We start from the raw sequence: 24,389 nt of genomic DNA on the forward strand, positions 1-24,389 counted from the left end.
ATTCTGTTCAAATTTCAATTATTTCTTTTATTTTAAAAAAAAACATTATTTCCCCTTTCCTTTCCTCTCTTCCATGCATCCAATGTACCTCTCCTTACTCTCTTTCAAATTCATGGCCTCCTTTTTTATTAATTGTTATACACACACATACTCCTGAATGCATAAGTACCACCTGTTCAGTTCGTATAATACTGTTTGTATGAATACTTTCAGGACTTTTCATTTAGGCTTGGGTAACCAGTTAATGGGCTTTTTTTTCTAGAGAACACTATTTCTGTGTCTCTTGGCATTCCATAGTTGCCGTAGTACCTTGTGTAGAGTTGTGGTAACATGGTCTCTTCCCTGTCCACTTTACCATGTCCCTTGTCCATGTTCAGCTCTTGCTTAGGCAGCCGTGTTGGTAAGACCTCATGGGTGTAGCTTCTGACATTCCTAGGAGACACAAGCTTACAGAAAACTCCCTCAGACTCTGGCTTTTACAGTCTTTCTGCTGCCTCTTCCCCAGTGTTCCCTCATCTATGTAGTTTGTATATGTACACAACTTTGGTTCTTAGCTTTATAACATGAAAAATATGGTGGCTAGTCAAAGTGATGATTCCATTATTTGAAGTCATGTGATAGTGTTCCTTTTGCTCTTTAAAGGCTCTGCTCCTCAGATTTGTACCCCTCGCCTACCTAGCAATAAACATTCACTGGGTAACCATAGCATGTTCTCTCAAGCCTTGGTCTGACATTGAGGTTTTAGAAAAAAACATCAGGGTTTTTTTTCCCACTAAAATGTTAAATTGTGGATGGGAATTCCTACTTCTTTGAAACTCGGTTGGTTGTAATGTCTTTTTAATCCACTAAAAATTAAGTTTCAAAAGCTGTTATTATATCCTTCACTTTCAATTCACAGATCACTAAGACTTCAGTGGGCAAAACCAGAGTGACTAATCTGTTTATGAAACTGGAAGAAGGCTTCTGTGCCCGATCTTTGTTTGTGTATGAGCAGCAACTGTTTCCTTCATTTGACTCATTATGGTTTATAAAAGGACGCTTCTCTTGATGATTTTTAAAAAAATCATTGACGGGAAGTGTTCCCTCTGTGAACAATTAGTTTTTTAAGGCAAGTTTGTTTTTTTTTTTTTTTAATACCGACTTGTCTGCTTATGTCAGAGCAGATGGTTTCCATCCTCAGGATCCTTTTGCTTTTCAAGGAAGACTACAAGTGTAGGGAGGAGCAGAGCTGTCTCAGGAAGAGACCTGGAAGGTGTGGACTGCTGGGAAAGCCTGGCATCCCTCACTCAGCCTAGTGCACAGAACCTGATGTGTAGATTGTTTCAGGAGGGGCCAGATAGTAATGAGTTGCTGAATTAATCAATTACCTTTGTGTGTGTCAATGTATGTGCTCTCCCTCTCTCTCTCCCTCTCCCCCTCCCCCTCCCCCCTCCTTCCCTCCCTCCCTCCTGTTTGTGTATGTGTGGAAGATGGGTTGGTGAAGTCCAGAGCAGGATATCCCAGCATTCTGCTTTCCCCCTCTGCTCTATTCTCCTGAGACAGGCTCTCTCACTGAACCTGGGTCTTGTTGTGTTGTGCTTCGGTTGCATATCCAGCAAGCCTCGGTAACCACCCTGTCTACTCCCGTGCTCCTGGGCTTTTGTTGCAGGTTTAAAGCAATGCCCAGTGTTTTTACAGGGGGGCCTGGGACCCAGATGCAGGCCCTGAGCCATTTCACCAGCACCCTGTATGGTTGATGTAAAGAGATTTTTGTTGGAATGATGCCAGACACCATTTACTTCACTGCAATTGTCTCAAAAGCAAGTTTCCTCACGGCTTCAGACATGTATCCACAAGAAGTAGATTTCAAAGCCTGACTAAAGTTTAGAAGTCCCAGCCAAGAAACTAATAGTAAAAGAGCCAAACACACATCTCAAGATTCCATCCAAGACTTACTAAACAAAACAAAACAAAATTGTTTTTCTAAAACTTCTTTGCATAGTAATATGCTTTAAAATTCCTCCATCCCTCACAAGGGAACCCAGGACCTAGTGTACTGTTGCTTTTGTGTTCAGCCACCTGTGTGTTCCAAAGATGAACCACAGGCTGGCTGAGGGCAGGGATCTTGTTCTTGTTCTGTATTGAACCTGCCATTCCCACTACTGTAGAGTACTCAAAATACTGTGAATGAATGGACGAATTGGTTATACCTGTGATCAGTTTCCCAGGACAAACCCAATACATCCTCTGACATCTTGTAGGACTAATTCTTTTTTTTTAATGTGGCTATGTTTGTATTTTGAATTAGGCCTCGCCAGTGAAAGGCTAGCACTTTACCGACACTAGGCAGCAACCTCCTGTAAGCTATTGCCTGGGGAAGCCCATTGTACTTGGGCAGGGTCCTCAGCTTGGTGAATGGATAGTAATCTATATTGTAGCCATCACTCTGCCCTGTTTAGAAGACACACTGCTGACTAGTATGGTTGTGTTCACTGAGATTTGAGGGTTTCAGTGAAAATTGCCAATGAAATAGTTTTTATCTAGCGAGTTTCCAATAAGATTCTACTGAGAAGTAACATTAAAAAAAAAACACTTTAGTGCTCGCTTCGGCAGCACATATACTAAAATTGGAACGATACAGAGAAGATTAGCATGGCCCCTGCGCAAGGATGACACGCAAGTTCGTGAAGCCTTCCATATTTTTATGGGAATAGGGCTTCCTCAAGACCCAGCTATTCCACTCCTTGGAATATACCCAGAGGATGCACTACCACACAACAGGGACATATGCTCAACCATGTTCATAGCTGCCTTATTCATAATAGCCAGAACTTGGAAACAACCTACGTGTCCCTCAATAGAAGAATGGATAAAGAAACTGTGGTACATTTACACTATGGAATACTACTCAGCTATTAAAAACAAGGAATTTCCAAAATTTGTGGACAAATGGACTGAACTAGAAATTGTCATAATGAGTGAGTTCACACAGAAGCAAAAAGAGCTAAATGGTATATACTCACTTATATCGAGATACTAGTCCAAGGTGTACGTCCTCATGAAAAACTGTACCTACCAGGATAGTGGGTAAGAGGGGAGGACATCCTATTGAGACTTTAGGTGTGAGAAGCCTGGGAGAAAGAGGAAATAGAAGGATCCAGTGGGTCCTGGAAAACTACAGGCGAGTCTGGGCCCTGGGGTCCTCCGCAAACTATGGCAACAGCCAAGGAAAAAATAGGCAGTAAACCTCGAACCCCTACCCAGACTAGCCGATGGACAGAACATTCTCCACTGTTGAGTGGAGAAGGAGATCTAACTTTCACACAAACTCTGGTGCCCCATATTTGAGCATGTCCCTTGGATGGAGATGCCTGGTGGCACTCAGAGGAAAGATAATAGGTCACCAAGGAGAGAGTTGATACCCTATGAGCATATACAGGGGGAGGAGGTCCCTCTCAGACACAGACATAGGGGAGGGAAGTAGGGGGGAAGTGGGAGGAAGGGAGGAATGGGAGGATACATGGGATGGGCTAACAACTGAGATGTAATATGAATAAATTAATTAAAAAAATAAAGTTCTGAAAAAAAACACTTTAGAGTTCTTGATGAAATCAGTTTTGAAAAGAAGTTTCAGGTCCTCTGTTAAAAACACTTTATATTTGTTGTTGTTGTTGTTGATGATGATGGTGATGATGATGATGATGATGTTATTGGTGTAGCCTTAGTGCGTCATATACTTACATGTGTTTTGTTTAACTAGAACTTTACGGCTGTCACAGGGAGTTTGACTATTGTTATAATGATGTCATTTTTTCCATGGCATAAATCTCGACATGCATAACAATGAGTTGGGACCTTTCTTTTAGCACAAGACAAAGCACAATCACAAGTGTGAGCAAAACTTAAGGAGAAAAATTTTAGGGTATTATATATTATTGATAGGGATTAAAGCAAGCCAAAATCAACATTTGGCCAGAGCTCTACCTTGGGCTAAGGCATTTTCGTAATATTCCCTTAGGTATAGATAGTTGACACTATAAAGCTTTGGGGATTTCCAAGATGGCCCAAATGTATATGTTAAATTGCACGTGGCTATTTGGCTGTTTGTGCCGGAGGGTGGTTTTTGGTACTTAGACCTTGATACAGATCCCTGTGATTGCAGGGACATTTCCACTTTTAATAGTCCTGGAGCTGAAAGAGAGTAGAAACTCTGAATCCACAAAGAAGTGGCTTTCTTGAGTTCATTTTTGGTTTCTAATGCAATGAGGTGTGTGATATAGGCGGTTTTAAAAAGAGAAACATTGGCTATTTGTTTCTGGTTATTAGCAATGATGAAAATCCTGGTTTTTTTCCTCGTATAGTGAATGTTTCATTTATTTGCTCATTTTGTTTTTGTATTTCAGAAGTCCTTGATGTGTAGTCCACAAGGGAAATTTTTAAATTTAATTTGCGAGGCTTTTTTATTTTTTTAGACTTTAGGGGTTTTCAGGTTGAATGAATTTTGGAAGGCTAATCTACAAAACAAATTTTCCTTCTTCAGAGTAATTATGGATGGAAAGAGGCAGGTCAATGCAGATAGGTCACACAGGGAGATAGATCTGTTAGTAAGACAATCTTTTGTTGATAAACTGGATGCCACAATGACTGAGTTGCCATGGGAATGTGTAGGGTGTGTTCTGTCTAATCAGTTTTAAAGAGAGTTTGGAACCTGTCCAGCAGGCTCTAAGGAGGAGAGAAGGACCTCCTCTAAGTCAATACCAAATGCCTAATCCTGGTGTGAGCACCTACCTATAAATGTAAATTGCTTTCTGTTCTGGGTCTCATTTATGGAGTGTGATACCTGCCGTGGCAGTAGCTTGTGCTAGGTATTAAATTGATAGTAGAGTGCTGATGTGAAAATGTAATCCATTACTCTTTTCCTTTTTAGTTTGATTTTAAAGCTCAGTGTTTGTGAGTTTTACCACAACTTGTGGTTGTGAGTGTTACCAGAACTTATTTTTTCTTTTTCTTTTTCTCTTTCTCTCTTTCTTTCTGTTTTGTTTGTTTGTTTGTTTTTTCTTTTTGTTATTGTTGTTGTTGTTAAAGGAAGGAATGTAAAGGGATCTTTTGGGAAGTAGCCTCTCTTCCCACCAGTGTTGGATGCCTGCTCTGTGCTAGTGTTAGAAGCAAGGGGCAAAGTGACCATTTTTTATTACATCAATCCGTCCTCATTTCATTCTTTTATCCTTTGATCCCTATAATTCCATGGCTCTAACAATAGACAGTGGTGAAATGGAAAGTGTTAGCCCATTAGAAACAAATAGCCGTCGATTAATCTGGGAATGACAAAGTATATAAATTCTATTGTATCCTAAAGGTACAATTTATTCCCATAGAAAAGCATGTCAGTTGAAGAACCCTGAATTTGCCAGTTGGCTTGTGATTACATTGAGGCTAGTTACAACAGCCTTTTGAATGTGACATGGGCTGAGACTTTTTCTGGCCAACCTAACACATTTTTATTTTAGGAACAGAATGAACAACTTGTCTCTGTTAGCGTGCAATTAGATCAGCTACCCTTAAGAAAGTAATAGTTGCCCTTCACAAGGGAAGAGGACAAACTCAATCCCCATGGGACTTGGTAACCTGGGGTGGGTGGGTAGGGGGCTCCCCTTTTCTGAGGAATAGGGGAGGGAGTGAGGGAGAGAGAAAGGAGTGGCCATGACGCAGATGTAAAGTAAATAAATAAATTTTAAAAAATGAAGAAAGTAATACAGAAAAAGTAAAATTAGTAAAAAACAGAAGAACGTATAACACTATACATGCCAAGTCCTTCATAGCTACTTTGCAACATAGAACATTTTTCTTTAGTCAGCCCATGTTCACCTGTGTATTGTGTTTTATTTTAGATGTTATTATTTTCCATGTGCTATGGCAGTCCAATCTATGTAAATAGACCTGAGGCAGCATCACTCTGGACCTGTCTTCTCATAGCTCTGTGTGCAGACTGGATATTTTTTGTATTATAAGCTCTAATGTGTACTTAGTGAACTACCATCAAAGTTAATGTGTTTCTCTAAATATCTATGGATTTTAAAAAAATAATTTCTTCTTGACAATGACTACCTTGGGCAAGTTGAGGGTAAGAGAACTCTCATTAACATCAGGTGTCACACAGACAGCAACAGTGAAGGGCACAGCTTGCCTATGGTCAGACAAGTTATTTCAGCCTTAAAAACTATTCTTCCTTGCCTTTAGCATGTTTTTTTTTTTAAAGAATGGCATAAAATCCAAAGTGCCCAGGGAATCCACCATATCAGATATTTTCCAAGCAGTAATAATTCTCAATGAAAGCAGACTAAGTGTTACAAATCTGAGCCCAAACATGGAAGATCCATCACACAGCTCGACCGTGTGTGAGGAGCTCTACATTCTCCTGGCTCCTTTTCACACGCTGAGGTTTTGACATTGGGTTAGGTTAGTAGTAACGGTTTAATAGACTGTAAAATAAGCGCTCTTTGTTCTCTAGGCACTTAGCATGTGGAAAACAAGTCTGATGATGAGCACTTCTCCTTGGGGTGCTGTTTTTCCAGGAAAGACAATGGAGTCTGCTATTGGTGTTAGTGTGCTTCCTTATGATATCTGGCTGGGAAACTTCATGGAAGGTGTAGCGTTAAAGTCACCGTCCCTCCAGGGTTCCATGGCACTGAAGCAAAGGGGAAAAGTGCCTGCTTATATTATACCTCCACAGCCATACCAACCGAACCGGAGTGAAGGAAGGGCAAGTGAGTTTCAACCCTCTGCCTTCCATGGACTGGCCTGATAAAAACGAATTGAGTAGCACTTTTGCTCTGTTTCATGTAGAGTGGCAGGTTCTTTATCCCCTTGCTGGGGAATAGGTGATGATTGCAAAGGATCTTGGGATCTCTATAAACTCTTTGCTGGAACATTCCCTGTAGCCTTTTGAAAGTATCTGGGGGTATCCAGAAGCAAATGATAGTCACTGGTCCTCCAAATACTGAGTGCAGTGCTTTCATCCAGTTACACCATCGTTGCAATGAACACCCCTCAAGTGTAATAGGCAATACCTCATGCCCATAAATGGGTAAGAGATGACATTGTTTATGAGTGATTTCTTTTCTAGAAGGGAGCAGCTTCATCTATAAATGAAAAAGTGACTGTGAGGTCGTACATTTGTGAGCAATTAGGCCCCTATATAATTGAAGCTGCCTGTTCTCTTAAATGAAATATTGAACAGACACGCTCATTGAAAGAAATGCAAGACAGGGATGGATCTGTGTTTTTAATATTGTTGATGCTATTGGCTTAGACATGTTTCATTTGTTGGGTCTGTTTTGCAAGCCTAAATTTGATCCCAGACACTTTCTCCATATAAATGTCGTAAGAATTGCAGCCACACATCCATCACCTTTCTGCTTCTGAATTACAAAGATAACCTTAAGATAGGAACCTTCTACTGGGCAGCGTGATACATACACAGAAAGGGTGAGCCTCCTTAGTGATGAAATCAGCTAATGCCCAAGAGGAAAACAGTAGGCAGAAAGGGTAGAGCTGATGAAAAAATTGATTCTTTTAAAAAACGTGATGTGTTTTTTTATGAAGCAGGCATCAGCTGAAAGAGAGGGGAAAAAAATCAACTAAAAAGAGACTGACAGTGAGGGAAGGAAAGGAATGCAAGGGATCAGGGATCAGGCTGCATCTTTTTCTCTCACCATCTCAGGTGATGAGGAATTCAAGGAACATTCCATCTGAGCTACTTGAGACGTTTCCCTGAGGCTGGTGGGATTAAACATTTTAATGCTAGTAATGGACTCTACTTTTCCTTTTCTCGGAGCACATGTAACTTCCACACACCATTGCCTTTTCTATTGTAAACAGTGTGTTGTCTGTTTTCAGGTTTGCCAAAGATGCAGGTCATTAGGAACTACACTGGTACCCCGCCACCGGCTCTTCACGAAGGACCACCATTGCATATCCAGTCAGGGGACACTGTTGAACTTCTGAGAGGAGATGCCCACAGCGTCTTCTGGCAGGTACTATCCAGGTGGTAACTGTTTTGATCGAATGGATGATTGGCTGTTGATTACAAAAGGAAACCCCTGCCTTTAAAACCCGATTACATACCTCAGCTTCAGAAACCTTATTGTTTATTAAACTTCCCCATGTTTACAGTGTCAAGATGGCCATGGGTGCTATAATACTAAAGAAAAAAAAATCAGTGTCAGTGCCGTGAGTCATAATTATCATTTTTATTAAAAATTCATACTTGGCTGGAGCGTTCTTCCAACCCTAGTACCTGTGGGTATGATCAGACATGCATGGCTTTAAAATATTAAGAGTTCAATCCACGGAAAATACCTGACCGACTTGCCAGTGGCCATGTGGGGCCCTTTTTGCACACCCACAGCACCTGAAAGACTTAGGGGCTCTCGAAGTATTATTTATAAAAAAAAAAATCAAATGTAAAAAGCAATTGATTTTGTTGATATTTGCTGGTGATGAAATCTCTTTTTACTAGTAAGCCCATCTCTGAGTTCAGCATTTTCACTGAGATAAATATGGTATAGGGTTAAGATTTTATAGAGCAGACTAACAGAATGTTATGGTTCATTAGGAGAATCTGTGTTTTCTTATATGTATAGTCATATTTACCAATAAAGTTAAAGAATGCATTAACTATCCATTGTATTTTGAAAGTAATGGGGGGTGAGGTTTAGTAGGAAGAACGGCGTGTGAATGAAATTTGATCCTGGCTAAAGGGAAAGGAAATAGTGAAGGGCCATAGGGCAAAATAGCTGACTGTGCACATAAAAGTCCATCTGTCGCCTTGTCACTTCAGAACACTTATCCCCACAGCTGTAGCAAATGGCCCTGAAATCCCTGCATTTTCCCCATGTTTTTCTTTTCTCATTCCTCATCTTCCCGAGAATAGGGGAAAAAAAACCAACAACAAATTAAGTATGTTGACTCTTATATCCTTCCACCTAGACACCAAACATCTTCATTGGTACCTATAATGCCCTCCGGATACAAGACTCCTTTCTTCTTCACTCTTCTGCCCTAAATTGTCAAACTTCCCTCTCTGCTATAGCACAATTATATGTCCACACTGCTCATGTTTCAAAAATATAGAACTCAGCCTTTTGCCTCGTTCATTCTGTCAGGTTCCCTCATTCCCTCACCTGTCTCCTGTGCTCAAAGGTGACTCATTGGGCAGGTATTCTGTACTCAGTCACTTCGGCTCTTGGTCTAGTCACAATCTACTTCCCTACAAAGTATGCTTAACTTTTATCAGTAGTGCCACTTAGGAAAAAAAAAAGAAAGAAAGAAAAGCACCTTTGAGGTATATAGTAAACCATATATATTTATAGTGTATAATTTGGTAATGTGTGTGTGTGTGTGTGTGTGTGTGTGTGTGTGTGTGTGTGTGTGTGTGTGTGTGTCACTGTGGTTAAGGTAATAAGTACATTTACCAGTCTCATGTGAGTTTTATGTCTGTCAATGATGCTCTTCTGTTTCCTTCTCTAAGGCAACCTTGGTTATGCTTTGGGACTATTGATAAGTTCGCACTTGTAAAAAATATTTTATAATAATATATACTTTCTCTTTGTATGGGGTTTTAGTATATTGAGTGTATTTAGAATATTGTGCATTGTGTGATATATGCACGTACATGTGTATATGCAGGGATAGGGCTACTTCACGCTAATGGAAAACAATGAATACCCTGCTCTACCACACTCTGCCTTGCTTCCTTGAGACAAGACGTTTCACTGAACCTGGAGCTATGGTGGCAGCCAGGGAGTCAAATCAGGCCCCTGTCTCCACTTCCCACAGGGCTGGAGTTACAGGTGCTCCTGACCCTACCCTACCTGCTACATGGGTTCCAAGAAAGTGAGTTTGTGTCCTCATCCATATGCGGCAAGTGCTTTTATCCACCAAGTGCTCTCTCCAGCCTTCAGTGAATTATTTTGCACATTGAGCTTTTATCCTGTAACTAACTACCCTTAATATCAGTTATTCTTAGTGTTTTTCACTCAGAGGATTTATACAAACAACTACTTTTATTTCATCCTTTCCATTCTAGATATCTTTAAATCATTTTTCTTAACCTTGTGGCAATGACTCTAACAAGTGTAAGGTGTGAAGTGGAAGTGATGAGAGTGTGTGTCATTGCTGTATTCTGATCTGAGGGAAATGCACCGAGCTTTTTTTTTTTTTTTTTTTTACTATTGAGTATGATGTAATCCAGGAACTAGGACAGTCTTTTCAAAGTACAAAGTAAATTTTTTTATGAGAAAAAAAGCTGCCTGCTCCTATCTGATTCTTCTTCAGTGAGTTAAGGTAGTTGATCTTTTTCTAAGAATTGTGCATTTTATCTGTCATTAAAGTTAATGGCCTGATGGTCATAATACGGATTGTTGATTTAGTATCTGTAGAGCCACCTCCATCATCCCTCTTTCTGTCTGCATCCTTTCCTCCTTGGACCAGATGGCTATGATGGCTACTATTCTAACAGAGGCATAGGTTGTGGTTTCTTTGCTTCTCTCTTTCTCTTTTCCTACATTGTTGATTTCTGTGCCTGATATTATTCTTATTTTCTTCTCCTTACTTTGGGTTAATGAACAGTTTGAGAATTTTGTTTGTTTTTAGGCTGTTAGGATAACATATGTTTATTGATTTGCATATTTTATTTTGCTTCATTTTCTTACACAGGCAGATAGCACTGCATGTTCTAAATAATATTTTTGCTGCCTCCTTAGACTCTGGTATGCTTTGCTTTTACTTTCAGTCAGCTCAGAATACTTTCTAATTGCCCTTTCACTGCTTGTTCTGGGAATTTAGGAAATATACCATTTGTTTTCCAAGTATTAGAGAATTTCCAAATGTTCTTAATATCTTTCATTAAAAAACATTGGTTTCTGAAAACATAAAAATTATACAGATGAGTGAAAGCTAGCGATCTTTCTATTTATGCACATATATTAAAGTCAGGTTAAATAGTTATATTTGATATGTTTTTAATTTCTAATTATTTAATTTCACAAAATAATATATATTATGTGACTTGATCATTTTAAGTTAGTTAAGAATTGTTGCGGCTGGAGAGAAGGCTCAGTGGCTAAGAGCACCGTCTGCTCTTCCAAAGGACCTGGGTTCAATTCCCAGCACCCACATAGCAGCTCACAACTGTCTGTAACTCCAGTTCCAAAGGATATGACACCTTCACACTAATGCACATAAAATAAAATTAAATGAATTATTTTAAAAAAGAATTGTCTTATGGCTGGACATGGTAGTGCACATCTGTAATTCCAACACTCAAGGAGGCAGAGGCAGACAAATCTCTCTGAGTTTGAGGCCAGCCTGGTCTACAAAGCAAGTCTAGAACAGCCAAGGCTACATAGAGAAACCCTGTCTTGAAAAAAAAACAAAAACAAAAAACAAAAAACAAAAAAGAAAGAAGGAAAGGAAAAAGAAAAGAAAGAAGAGAAAAGAAAAAGAATTGTCTTATGGCTTAGAGAATGATCAGTTTTGATTAATGTTCTGTGTGGTTTTTACAAAGAGCGTTTATTCTGTTTATAAGCAGTAGAATATCCTACAAATGGTGGTGATATTGCTCAAATGTTATATATGCTCATGACTGGTAACATAAGCACCCAGCTTATCTACCATCCTACACTCACGTCTGGCTCTTTTGTAGATTTTGTCTTTCCCTTCACTGCCATAACTCTTGGTCATCAGTTCCTCTTTATTTTAGCTTCTAAATCACCCTCAGTGTATTTCTTCCTCTCCATCTTCATTCTAAACTCTCTGCTCAAATTATGACACGTGCCCTAACTTTTGTGTCATGTGATATCTGGGATTATATTTCATTGCTATCTTCACTTGTAGAATTTGTCTACCACAACGATCTTCCATAACCCTGCAAAATTCAGATATTATTTCATAGTCAGTGTTTTCCTTCTGGCCAAACAGTATTCTTTTTTTTTTTTTTTTTTTTTCTAACAGAGGTGCTTATGAATCACAGAATCAATGCTGTGACCTTGCTACCTTTCCGACTTCTTACCTCACCATTTTCCCATTAACCATGTAACCTCATCATCCTTGTGATGATTGCCTTTAATTATCAGCTTAAAACAACAACATGGAATCCCCTGGGAAGCGAGTCATCATGAGGAACTGGCTAGATTGAGTTGGCCTGCGAACATATCCTTGGGGGACTGTCTTGATTAAGTTAATTTATATATGGGAGCCCAGCCCACTGCAGGAAGCACCATTCCCAAGTCAGAGGGTTTCTGAGCTATCTAAGACAGAAGAAATCAAGTTCTCAAGGACCATGCACGGACTGGATTTAGGCCCCTTACACAGATGTAGCCAAAGGGCAGCTCAGGCTTCCTGTGTGTCCTCTAGTAATGGGAGCGGGGGATCTCTCTGGCATGGACTCGGTTGCCTGCTTTTTGATCACTTCCCCTGGCAGGACTGCCTTGCCAGGCCACAGGGGAAGAGGACATGCTCCATCCTGATGAGACGTGATCTAAGGTGGATGGAATGGGTGCTCCCCTTTTCTGAGGAATAAAGGAGGGGGATGAGGGAGAAGGAGAGAAGGTGAGACTGGGAGGGGAGGAGGGAATAGGGCCATGACCAGGATGTAAAGTGAATAAACAAATAAAGAAAATATAAATAAACAAATGAATGAGGAAATCAAGTTGTTCAATATAAGCAAAGAAGTAACCATGCGTACATTCATTTCTCACCTCTCTCGGTTGTGATATGACTAGCTCTTTGAAGTTTCCTGCTTTGGCTCTCCTACAGTGAGAGACTGTAACCTATCATTACAAGCACCTGACATTTCCAAGGTGCTTTTTACTGGGTATTTTATCACAGAAATATGAATGAAATTAGAACAATCTCCATGTGGTTCTCCATGCTACTTTCTGGCATTTTACTAAAAGCCCCATCCGCGAAAGCTTTGTTATCCTGTCTCCTGTGTTACTAAAAGCCCCATCTGCAATAGCTTTGTTATCCTGTCTCCTATGTTACTAAAAGCCCCATCCGCGATAGCTTTGTTATCCTGTCTCCTGTGTTACTTCCACTTCTATTGTCAGGCAGAACTTTGCATTTAAAAAATAAATAAATCTTACAGTAGTGACAAGAAAAGCACAAATAACTCGTGTTAATTATACAGTATTTTGGATACAAAGTAGATTTATAAGCATATTTTACAGATATTAACACATGTACTAGTAGTGAAGATTCTAACAAAAATATTGCTATTATAATCCTTGTTTTATATGTCAGAGAAGTTGGGTAACTTGGCCAAAGCTGCGTAGCTACTGGGTGGAACTGGGACTCAAACCTAGAAATTCTTGACCCTGAGTCTAAGGTCTTAACTTTCACACTGTGTCTTCTGAGGTCTTCTCACCAGTTAATTAGCTCATGCTACCCCCAACAAACTTGATGGTTCTTATGGTTATGGCCGCAAGCTTCATTATGGTCATTGAAATCTATTTTCTTCAGTGTCATGAAGTCTCTGACAGTATTCCAGTCCATTGTCACTAAATGATGACACGTGGGTTCTTACAGTGTTCTAGCTTAATAAGATTTGATATTTTTCCGGAATTTGATATTAGCATGATTTTGAACAACTGAGGGCCTGCAGTGGCTAGTACACCCAGGGTGAACACTTGGAACTGACCCTGTTGGGAATTTTGTGGAGGCTGTACACCCCAGATACCTCCTCAGGGACCTTTAAGACTTCTCTACATCATAGCAGTCTCAGGGTCTTTGTATGTTGCAGCTGCCCACTGGGAATGCAAAGGCAGAAGCTGCCAGGCTTTATACCCAGAGCTGGTACAGATACTTCTGATGATTTGCATTGGTTTAATCACGGAAGCTCAGACACAAGGAATGAGACTAGGCTAATTGAATACCTGGAGAGAGAGAGTTCACTAGACAACACCCAGGTAACAGTGGGCCACAGACAGAAATCACTGGGATTTGTCTGAACAGTGTTAAGAATAAACTTACTTTGAAAGCCACCCTTCAGGATGCTAAAAGCCAGTCAATTTCTCATTCTAGAGATATCAATAGAAAATAGTGAAGGTAAGCACAAAATATCGGAGCTATTGAGGCATATAAGTGGTATGTTTGAGACCACAGTGAAGATCATGGGATGGGCTCAGCAGGGCTCCTAGAAGCCTGCACAGTATGTGCCTAGAGAAATTTAACTCCGTTGAAGAGAGAATTGTTGATATAATGTTTTCCTAAGCAAGCTCTCTGTTCCCTATTTTTCTCATATCTTAGGCACATAAAACGTAATTATCCTTTTTAAAATGTTTATTAACTATTTTTTGAAGCACTGTATGTGTGGGTGATGGTTTCCATATTTTTCATAATGTTTATAGCTTTATTTATTTATTTATTTAGTTGAAAATTTGACTATTCAGGCTTGGTTCCAGTTGAGGTCATAGTTATTGTATTGAATTGCACTGCCTCCTATTCTCCTATACAAAAAGAAAATTGCTGTTAATTCTCATTTTCTCTTCAGCTGTGTGGTTATGTGAAGATTTTTCTCATGTGGTGCTAAAAAGGCATTGGAAATGCTCAAGAGAATCACAAGCAAAATGAGGAGAAGCACTGAATGACAAAATGTGTGCATGACTTTCCCTTAGTGGAGTGCAGATCACATGCTTTGGAAGAAGAGTGGTTCATGCTTAGAACAGAGAAGAACAGTTAGCACATTTATTTCAGATAGCAATTATCCATTGAGTGCCAGCTGAGTTTGCTGCTTAGACACTCCCGTGCCCTACTACAAAGTCTCATTGGATTGACATTAGATCTCCTGTTTTTAGAGGGTTCTTCATGCTGGCTGCCAACTACTAATAGGTTTTACATTGTCAGGCATATGTTAAAAATTCACCGAGTGTTACTCGTACACATAACATCTACCAGCATTGTCTTATGACTACCTCTAAATAATTTAAAGGGGTATTTAGCTGGGCTCATTGGAAGGACCATTAGCAGAGTGAGAAATGCTGGAGTAAAGTCATTTACTTGTGGCTAAATAGCTGCACGGCTTGGATAAGGTCTTTTACATACTATGTAGCTTAGTTCTGTGTGTCACATAAGGTGGACAGACAAGAGCTCTGTTCATAAAGCTTATTTAAAAACACCTGTGGGGCTTTATAATTCCATCATACAGCTCTTTCCCCAACAATTAGGATGCAATGGGCCAGGTTTGAACCCAAACTTGTATTAAGGCCCAAATAAATCTTATGTGCACCACCGACAGGATGATCATCTTGGTCAGATTCTGTGGTAATTATGGCATCATCTTCACTCGTTATGTGCTCATTGATTGAAAACCAACCTTTACATTGCCAAAACCCCAAGGTGTTCCAATGAACTCAATTCTCTTGGCTATGGTAAGTATTAAATAAGAAGAATGCTTTCAAAGTATTAGCATATAACAAAGGTCTGATTTCCCCAAACCTCATACTGAAATTGACATATTTATTTTCTGTATTTTAAGCATGATTAAAGATGTTTGGGCTGGAGAGACGGCTTAGCAGTTAAGAGCACTGATTGCTCTTCCAGAGGTCCTGAGTTCAATTCCCAGCAACCACATGGTGGCTCACAACCATCTATAATGTAATCGGATGCCCTCTTCTGGCTTGTAAATATAATCAGGCAGCACTGTATACATAATAATAAATAAATAAACCTTTTAAAAAAAGGTGTTACAAACTTCTTAAGCAAGGCTGTCATGGTTAAATAAACTTTTGTTTTATAGACTGGACATATGGAAGGTTCACAGTAGAAAACTGGCCAATTTAATTTCATGTTTTATTTTAAAAGCAAAACACTAGAGCATTTTTTCCTTATTGGTTCTGAGACATAAAGAGTATTCTTGGTTGATTTAAAGTTTTCTGTGTAGGTATGTTTACAGGGTCTCCATGTACACATTTTGCTAATTTTCATGCTTAAAGAAAACATATATTGTCTGGCTTGTACCCTTCAATATGTGTGTTCCTCTAAGAGATTGCATTTTTTAATTGCTTCAAGAATAGTTTCATGCACCTCTTCTGGTATCTTACCCCATCTCATTTGAGATTCTACATAATTAGCACTAGAGAAGCAAGTTAAGTGTTTTTCATTTCCTATGCTACAATTTAGGAAATCAAAGCTCCTTTAGCTGAGTTTCATTGGCTATCATATACCAGTGTGATGGCCTTAAACAAAGAAGACTAAGGACTCTAGTTCTATTACATAAAAGTTGGGAATGACAATGGCCACTGTAAAAATAAATCAATAGTGTTGTAGTGTAGTCACTAAAAAGTATCCATCCATCCAAACAGATTCATCAGTCTGTCTATCTGTCTACTTAGTCATCCATCCAAATCCATTAAAATTGCCTACAGTGTTTCTCATTCTGTGTTTTATATTGGAAGGACCAGAAACATCACCACCACCAGTTCCTAATCCTCATGATCCAAATGATCAGGATAGAGGATGAATTATTTTGAGATGTTTTTGCTAAGAGGTTTTTGTAAATTCTATTTTTAAAAATACACAGAGTTTAGCCTGAGATTAAAATCTGAAGTACTTACCACAAATGAATTTGCATTTGAATTTTTAAAAGGACTTTTGTACTAGTTAAGAGCTTTGGCCTATTTGAACATTTTCAAGAAATTTTGCTTTCTAAACTGCTTTCTCTTTCAAGTGAGTCACTTCACTCATTAATGCAGAAAGTCAGATTTTATTGTAGACTGTCATGTTTTCAACACACACCATGCCCAGAGCATACAAATTACTCTCCAGGATGTATCAGGGACTCTCTTTCTTTGAATAGATATTAATCTCCTCTGCATTGTTATTATCACAACAGTAATTTCTATTGAAGTAAGTGGGCTCTCTGCATTTTTATTATAACTTCTTTCAAACAATGAATTGCCAATTGAGCTGTGAAAATGCACCCTGTCTTCCTTTCTAAGGGATTCATTTTGGCAGCGTCTTCTTTCTTTGTCTTTTCCTTTTCTTGAAAGCTATATAAAATTGTCTTCAAATGAAATGAATAGCAAGTAGAAAATTGGCCACTTAGGGTTACATTTCATGACGCAGGGGGAAGGCATGGCTGTTGTCTCACAACATACTTTTCTGTTCACACCGTCTGGCTGGTGACGACTAACCTGTTGCTTTTAAGTAATATGATATATAAAGACAGTGACTCATTTATGCTGGAGCACCGTTTTCAAAGGGGAGATATTACCATAGAAAATATACATATTATACTTATCATAAACCAAAGGAGTCTGTAAGAAAGAAGGGAGAGAGGCAGGGAGTGGGGAAGAGGGAGGGAAGGAAGGAGAAAGAGAAGAGGCAAGCTCCGATTTCTACCATAGTGTGTTTCCTATGTGTTTTCTTCTTAGGCTAAAAGACCTTGAAACAATGAGTGTCCTGTGTCCTAGATCGTGGGGTTTTATTTGCTCCATTGTCATTTTTGCATAACCAAATGTGCCAGTGGGGGAATTTTGTGAGCTAATTGGAACCCACAGGCAATTATAAGTGCGGTACTGTAATCAGAGCCAAAAATATGTATTTTTATCCACAATGAAAATTAAATAATGTAGAAAATAGCTGTGACACTTCGCAGCTACAAATCATGTATCTTCATGATCTTTATTTTTCAGGAGCAAGAGTGTTTTTACACATGCCCTGATTAGTTCATGGGGCTTTCCACAAAGCAGGTAAATGGAAAGTCATGTTGAGAGTTGTGTTTCTTGCGGTTGCTGTTGTTTTAAAGTTTATTGCCTCCTCTTTTATCTGGTGCCAATTGCCGATTTAAAGTCAAGATCTCCTTTGTTCTTTTAGCTTCAAGATTGTTTGCTAGGAAAATGTGGCAATCCTACCCTCTCCTGGTTTTGAAAGACTCATTTTACTCCTACACTTGATTGCTGAGTTAGTTTTGTTTGTTTGTTTTAGCCCCCCCCCATAATTACATAGAAAAGTGAAAATGATAAATTCAGAAGGGAACAGGTTTTTTTTTTTAAGTATAATGTGAGCGAAGACCAGAGCCCTTTCCAGAGGACTGCTTTGGTTGTGGACGACCTATGATGTATCAAGGATTCAAGCTCAACGGTGGTGTGGTACAGAGTCAACAGTTTAAAGAAAAGAACTTGAGTTACTGAGAAGTTACCACAGCCTTTGATCAGGAGAGAAGAAGGAGGTGCAGGGAGAAAATGAATTTCCTTCCCTGCAACTATGGAAGTCACTGCAAAGGATTAAGACCCAACCTTCCTAATAATTCTAGAACACAAAAGAATATTAGCTCCAAGAGCATTTCCTAAAACTATGTGTTTTTTTTTCTCTTGATCTAAAATTCAAGTGTTCCTCTGTGTCCTAGTCAGAGGCAAATAGAAACATCAAAGACTTGTTTGTAAACATTATCCGATCTTCGTTGTTAAGAAAACAGATTCCTAAACCCCAAACAAAGCCAACTCAGTTCTTTGTTGTCAGAAATAAGCTGGAGATTTGCCATCTCAGCTTCTGTGAGGACTGACAGGTATCCTTCCCAAGTCAGATTCCTGCTATGAAGACATTTCTTCATGAAACCAAAGGCTCAGTTCTGACCATGAAGCACCCCATGTAGAGTGTGGTAGGCCCCGTGTTAAGAACTGCCTCAGCTCACCTGTGCATCTGCACTGTCTCCCAGCCCTTGTGTAATTCGAGGAGAAGCATAAATCGAGGAGAAGCTATCAAGGCAAAATTGAACTTGTGAGTGTGTGGATACAAAGCTATTCTTAGTTGGGGAGTATATCCTATAATCACCAGACCTTTATTTTGACAGGTATTTGCCTCAAAATATTGAGCATTTTGACCCTGAGAGCATCATGGTCCCTAATTACAGGAAAGGAGAAATAGGCAGCATATGACTGTAATGGAGCAAGGAAGGCCCTGGAGAGATGATTACAGAAGATAATAGACATTAGTAAAGGCTTGTAAGAAACACTTTCCCTGGGTAATTGCCAACTGGCTTTGATTGAATAGATCATAAACAGGGTTTGTGGGAGTGTTTCCAAGTGTACAGACTGTATTATGGGAATTGGCAAAGCTCCTGACACAGTGGGTGAGGTCCTAATTGTTAACTCTTGAGAAGGACACTGTTGGATATTTTTCTTACTTGGATTTTTCTTGCATTTCTGCTTTCATTGATGAATCTGCTTCAGGGCAAAGCATAGGTTACCTGTGTTTTGAGGAGGCTAGTTACACTTAAGTAGAAATTCAGTTGTTTAGTCCTACATATGTTTATTAGAAACTCAAAGAGAACCTTAGAGGGACAAAGTTATGAGAAATTCTGTCATCCCCTTTTTTCCCTATTTATGTTACTATCATGTAAGCTATATTTTGGCACAATTGCTGAAAGACTATGTCAGTCAAAAAGGACATTCAGTCCATGATGCCAGTGTAGAATTGCCCCTGCGTGACTGTTGATTGCCTATCATAAGTTCAGTAGAATTGGAACAGGGGTATCCCCTTTAGATATTGGACCAGGTGATTTATGAGTTTGTAATATATTGAATGTTAGTTATTTATGATTCAAATTCTTAAATAATTAATGATCATCTCTAATTCCTAGGAAGCCAATCCATGTGATTCAGTAACTAGTTAGTTCATACTAGTCAAAATGAAAGTTAGGGAGGAAGTCTTTATGCTCTGTCCATAAATGCTATCAAGTTGAATTACTGATGCCTACAGTCATTGATAAATAAGTTTTGGACTCAAGAACTGTGAGGGCAACAATAACTGACTGGGAAACTATAGAACTTATGGAAGGTGCCTAGTGTTGGGGATCTTGGGAACCCTTTGGGCAATTCTCTTGCTTTGTGGAGGAGCGTATTGAAACTGAGAAAGACTGAATGATTTAAGATCAGATAGCCAGGAACAGAATAGGCTTATGGTGCCCTGATCACAACAAATTATTACTTCTTAAATTTTCTTGCAATCTAAAAGCCCGAAGAATTCTATGAAAATGTACCAAAAAGTGGTAAGGAGATAATTGTTAATTAACAAAATGACATTACTAAATGGTCCTTGAAAAGTGACCATGTCTTCTCGTTTATATTCCCCAAATGCCTAGCACTATGCAGTGTGCATTGAAACATCAAACTTCTTATCAAAGCACCAATTTTGCTCTCAGTAGGATTTAAGAAATAATTTCTTCAAAAATGCCCAATGTTGCGTGAACATTTAACATATAAAACTAGTACTTAGAATATTACCTTAAAAAAAAAGAATATATCCTTTATGCTTACTTTTTATTAGAAGCGCCAAGGCTATGGAAATCGTGCATTCTTTTTTTGTTGGCCACAATTAGAGAGAAAAAGAAAACCCCCAACAGATTTCTCTGGGCCTTTGTTGAGCCTAGATTACTTTGGGGATTATGTAGCTTCTCTCCAAGTGGGATGTTTTCCAAAATGTGGCAGAACCTTGCTCTCCTTTGCAGGTTTTGGATTGAGCAATGGCTTGAGATCTGGCTCATCTCTGTGATTATTGGACTTAGCTTGCTGAATTGCTTTCTTCCATCAAAGAAACGTCTTGTTTATTTCACCAGAAGAAAACCACTGTCATGAGAGGGATTCAGGATTGCATCATGTGCCTCTTATCCAGTAAGAGTTGGGAGGAAAACTTCAAGATACAAGTAATGTAACCAGAGATTCCTTTCTTGTTGGAGAAATACAGAGACCTCACTAGAGACATTTCTCAAATACAGCAGGGAGAATAGACCACCGTTACATTGGTCTCATATCTAACAAGTATAGAGACACATCTTCTGGCTTTTTAGGAGCTACCCCTGCCTTGGTTATACATTTACAAACTTTCATTGTAAGTGGGGTTTTTTTCCCACTTCCAACAGCCAAAATTCCAGAGGTGGGGTAAAACAAACAATTTTGTACAAATTAGGAAAAAGTATCAGCTATAATTGTGGACCTCACCATATATTTTGATGGCTGGACCCAGTGATCAGCCTATGCAAATTGAAAGTAAGTATGATTTCAAAATGGTGCCAAGGATGAAGTTTGGCAGAACTGTAAGTCAGAATTGCTCTTTATGTAGAAGTGAACAATATCAAAAATAGAAATTTCAAGTCTTTATTTTACTTCATGAGCTTTTAAATTTTATACACTAGCCAAAATTAAATATCCTATCTTTTTTTTTTAAACATAAAGTTACAAAGTGGGAAGCTTCAGTTTTGTTCTTTTGTGTGTTTACACGAACATTTTGGGAGTCTTCATAGTGACATTCAGTACTTATATATACACATTGGTATTATTGGTGTCCATTGGCAGGAAAATAGCTACCTTACTCTCTGTTTAGGAGGCAGTGAATAATAAAAGATTGTATGCTCACAAGAAAACCTTTGTGTAAAGCAATTGACTCTCCAGAATGTTGATTGGCCGTTGAAATGACAGTGATAATGAAAGTCCATGTTATTTGTGAATTACCTGAATACAAGTAGGGTAGCATAGTTATGTATAGATTCAGGTATTTCTATTTAGTAGCATATGAATGGTCAGTTTTCAGTGAAATTTAAAAAAATGATTTAAGAATATTTGAAAGACAATATTGTGGATGAAGGAGAAAATGACTACACAGCGTCTTCAAATGACTTCCATACGTATTACTTCTTCAATTCATAGAACAGCCTGATGAGGCACTTATGGGAGTCTTGTCATGATTATTGCTTACTTCTGTGACTTGCCGAGGGTTGCACAGCTTTTTATAGCAGACTAGGAAAACAAAGCAAGCTATTTTGGTACCACTTCCTGTGACACAACCTTTACATGCATTTTAAGAACTAGCTGGGACACCTGTCTCACAGATTATGACAGTTAGAATGTGACCACAGCTGTAACCACAAGTTGCTCTTTAGTGAATGTCAGTTTCAGACTGGTCTCCTTTCTGATCAACTCCCCATTATTGAACCATTTGTTTCATTACCGGTCATTACAAAGCTCATCAGAATGATTATAAAAACAGTGCTCACATTTCATTTGTCTATCTAATCTACTTAATATCTGTCTTCTACCTCCCTATCTATCAAACAAACTAATCTCTATTTTTATTTACCTATATTCCAATAATTCATGGCATTGCTATATGTTCTCCCCTCCCAGTGCTCAAGCGTTTATTTCTGCTAGTGGAGATGTTACTGGACAGGGTGGTAGTTGCTCTGGCCACTAGCCATGTGAGATAAACTGCTCAGTAATCTCACAGTACCGCCATGCATATGTTCTGAGTATTTAGGGCACTGTAATGGGGGAGAACTGCCCACCTTTCATGAATAACCATCAATCTAGCCTTTTTACATTTGGCTTTCTAAGTCTGTTTCAAATCATCCCGAGCTCTTCCAGGAGTGCATCAAAGCTCCAATCCAGATAGTATTAGGGGGATAAATGAGCCACGGGGAAGAGATGTCGTATTTTTCTTAAAGCAATTTGTTCTTTTTTTCACAAAGTTAGAAGCCAAGCAATTTACGATTAAGATTTTTTGGAGGACATCCTCTGTCATGTTAAGCCTTTCTTGTCTGTGGATTTAAAAAATGCAGTTTTAGCTATGGCATCTTGGCAGGCATTAATGTTTTCTCTCTACAGGTAGATTACGGGTTTATTTCTACTGGCAAACCTAAAATAGTTTGAATTTATTATGATCCACTGTGGAGGCTTTTGAAGAAACATGAGGAATAGTTAAAACCCAAGGTCAGCTAGGAATAAGTAAGAGCCTGACTATGCATTTGCATTTGTGATAGTCAGGTATATCAGAGAAGGTTGTCAATAATTTTAGTTTAATATATTTTCTACAAAAGCAACCTGCTTTTCAGAAAAGAGGCATTATTATTGTATAAATTATAACTTAATATTTTTCCCTGCATCTGCTTCAATTTATGTAATGAGTCATAAAGGTGTCTCTATTCTCACCATATGCAATTCATGACCTATTTTCTCAGGTCCTTTCCAAAGAAAGTATTTTATAAAAAGACTCATTCTGTAATGTTACATTTACAAAAGTCCTATCACATGATCCAGGATTCCCTGCATAACAAGTGCATAGAAAGATAGCATATTGCATATCAGGTGGCACATAGTACAAAACAGGAGTGTTTTCAAGTTGACCTTGAGCATGTTAAGGGACTCACAGAACAAATATCAGACAGGAAGATAACTAAAAGATTATTCCCCATGTCTGACATTTGTAACAGACATAAAAAAGATAACAAGCTGATTATTTGACCCAGATTAAGTGCTCATATAAGAATAAAAGAAGAAAATTCATATATATATACACTTCAAGGTTAGTAAAACCCTTATAGCTCATCATGTTAAATGCACTGAATCACTGCCTTTGAGGATGGCTTATTTCATAGTTACAGCCTGCAGTTCCATCCATGTGTAGGGGATTGACAGCTGCTCCACCCATTAGTATTAATGAATTACCAACGTGCATCCCACACACATCTACCAAGGAGCTGAAGACATCCCGCCTACGTGCTGCTTTGTTTTTAATCCTCCAAATGTTGTAGGGCAGCTATTTCCTTAATAAATGGAAATCATCGGCTATAGCACACATTATCTCCCAGAACTAAGACTTGATGTCTTACCAGATTAGAGGTGAACTTTAACTTCATCCATCTGCTAAGATAGGTCACCGTACTTCTCACCTTGCTGCCTTAAGGGACATGTATGACCCTTATACAGATGTAACTGCACTGCTCTGGTCTGCCTTGTCTCCTCCTCCTCCTCCTCTTCCTCCTCCTCTTCTACTTCGTTTTTCAAGACAGCGTTTCTCTGTGTAGCCTTGGCTATCCTGGACTTGCTTTGTAGACCAGGCTGGCTTCTAACTCAGATATCTGCCTGCCTCTGCCTTCTAGAGTGCTGGGATTAAAGGTGTGTACTACCATGCCTGGCTCAGGTATTTCATTAGGAGAAATGTTTTAAAAATTAAAACAGTGACAGTGACCATTGGTAATCTGTTTAGTGAAATCTACTTGGTGCTGTCCTTGAGGTGAAGTAAGAAAGAATAAACAACTTAAAAAAAAAACCACCCAGACTTTATTTAGCTTAGCAGGTTCTCTGACCAAAATAAAATCTAGGACATGTGTACTTGACCCTCCCCTCCCCCCCCCAGAACCATGCAAAGAAACATAAGGTTTAAAAAGAGCAAGTTGTCTTCAACTGAGAAAATTATCTTCACTTCTGAAAGATGTTTCCATGCTCCATTATACACCATCTTTCTGAGCCTGCTTTTATTTTTATGTTCTTTAACATGGGTACATTTTTCAGCATGTCAGTCAAAGCACAGAAGTTGAATCTTATTACCATGTATGTGCATCTACTCCTGCTATGTGACTC

At 38.9% G+C, this 24,389-nt stretch overlaps 1 protein-coding gene across 4 annotated transcripts in view; it reads left to right on the plus strand.

Annotated features, from left to right (window-relative positions):
• VAV3 (vav guanine nucleotide exchange factor 3) overlaps positions 1-24,389 on the plus strand; it is a 334,337-nt gene that overhangs the window by 265,555 nt on the left and 44,393 nt on the right. For all 4 annotated transcript variants that reach the window (XM_084756026.1, XM_084756025.1, XM_084756028.1 and 1 more), the window contains one exon: positions 7,876-8,012. In XM_084756026.1, the coding sequence (XP_084612152.1) occupies positions 7,876-8,012 (137 nt within the window). The remainder of the gene's footprint in view (positions 1-7,875; positions 8,013-24,389) is intronic.

This window comes from Acomys minous, assembly GCF_964271855.1.
Source record: "Acomys minous genome assembly, chromosome: 14".
NCBI classification, from domain to species: Eukaryota; Metazoa; Chordata; class Mammalia; order Rodentia; family Muridae; genus Acomys; species Acomys minous.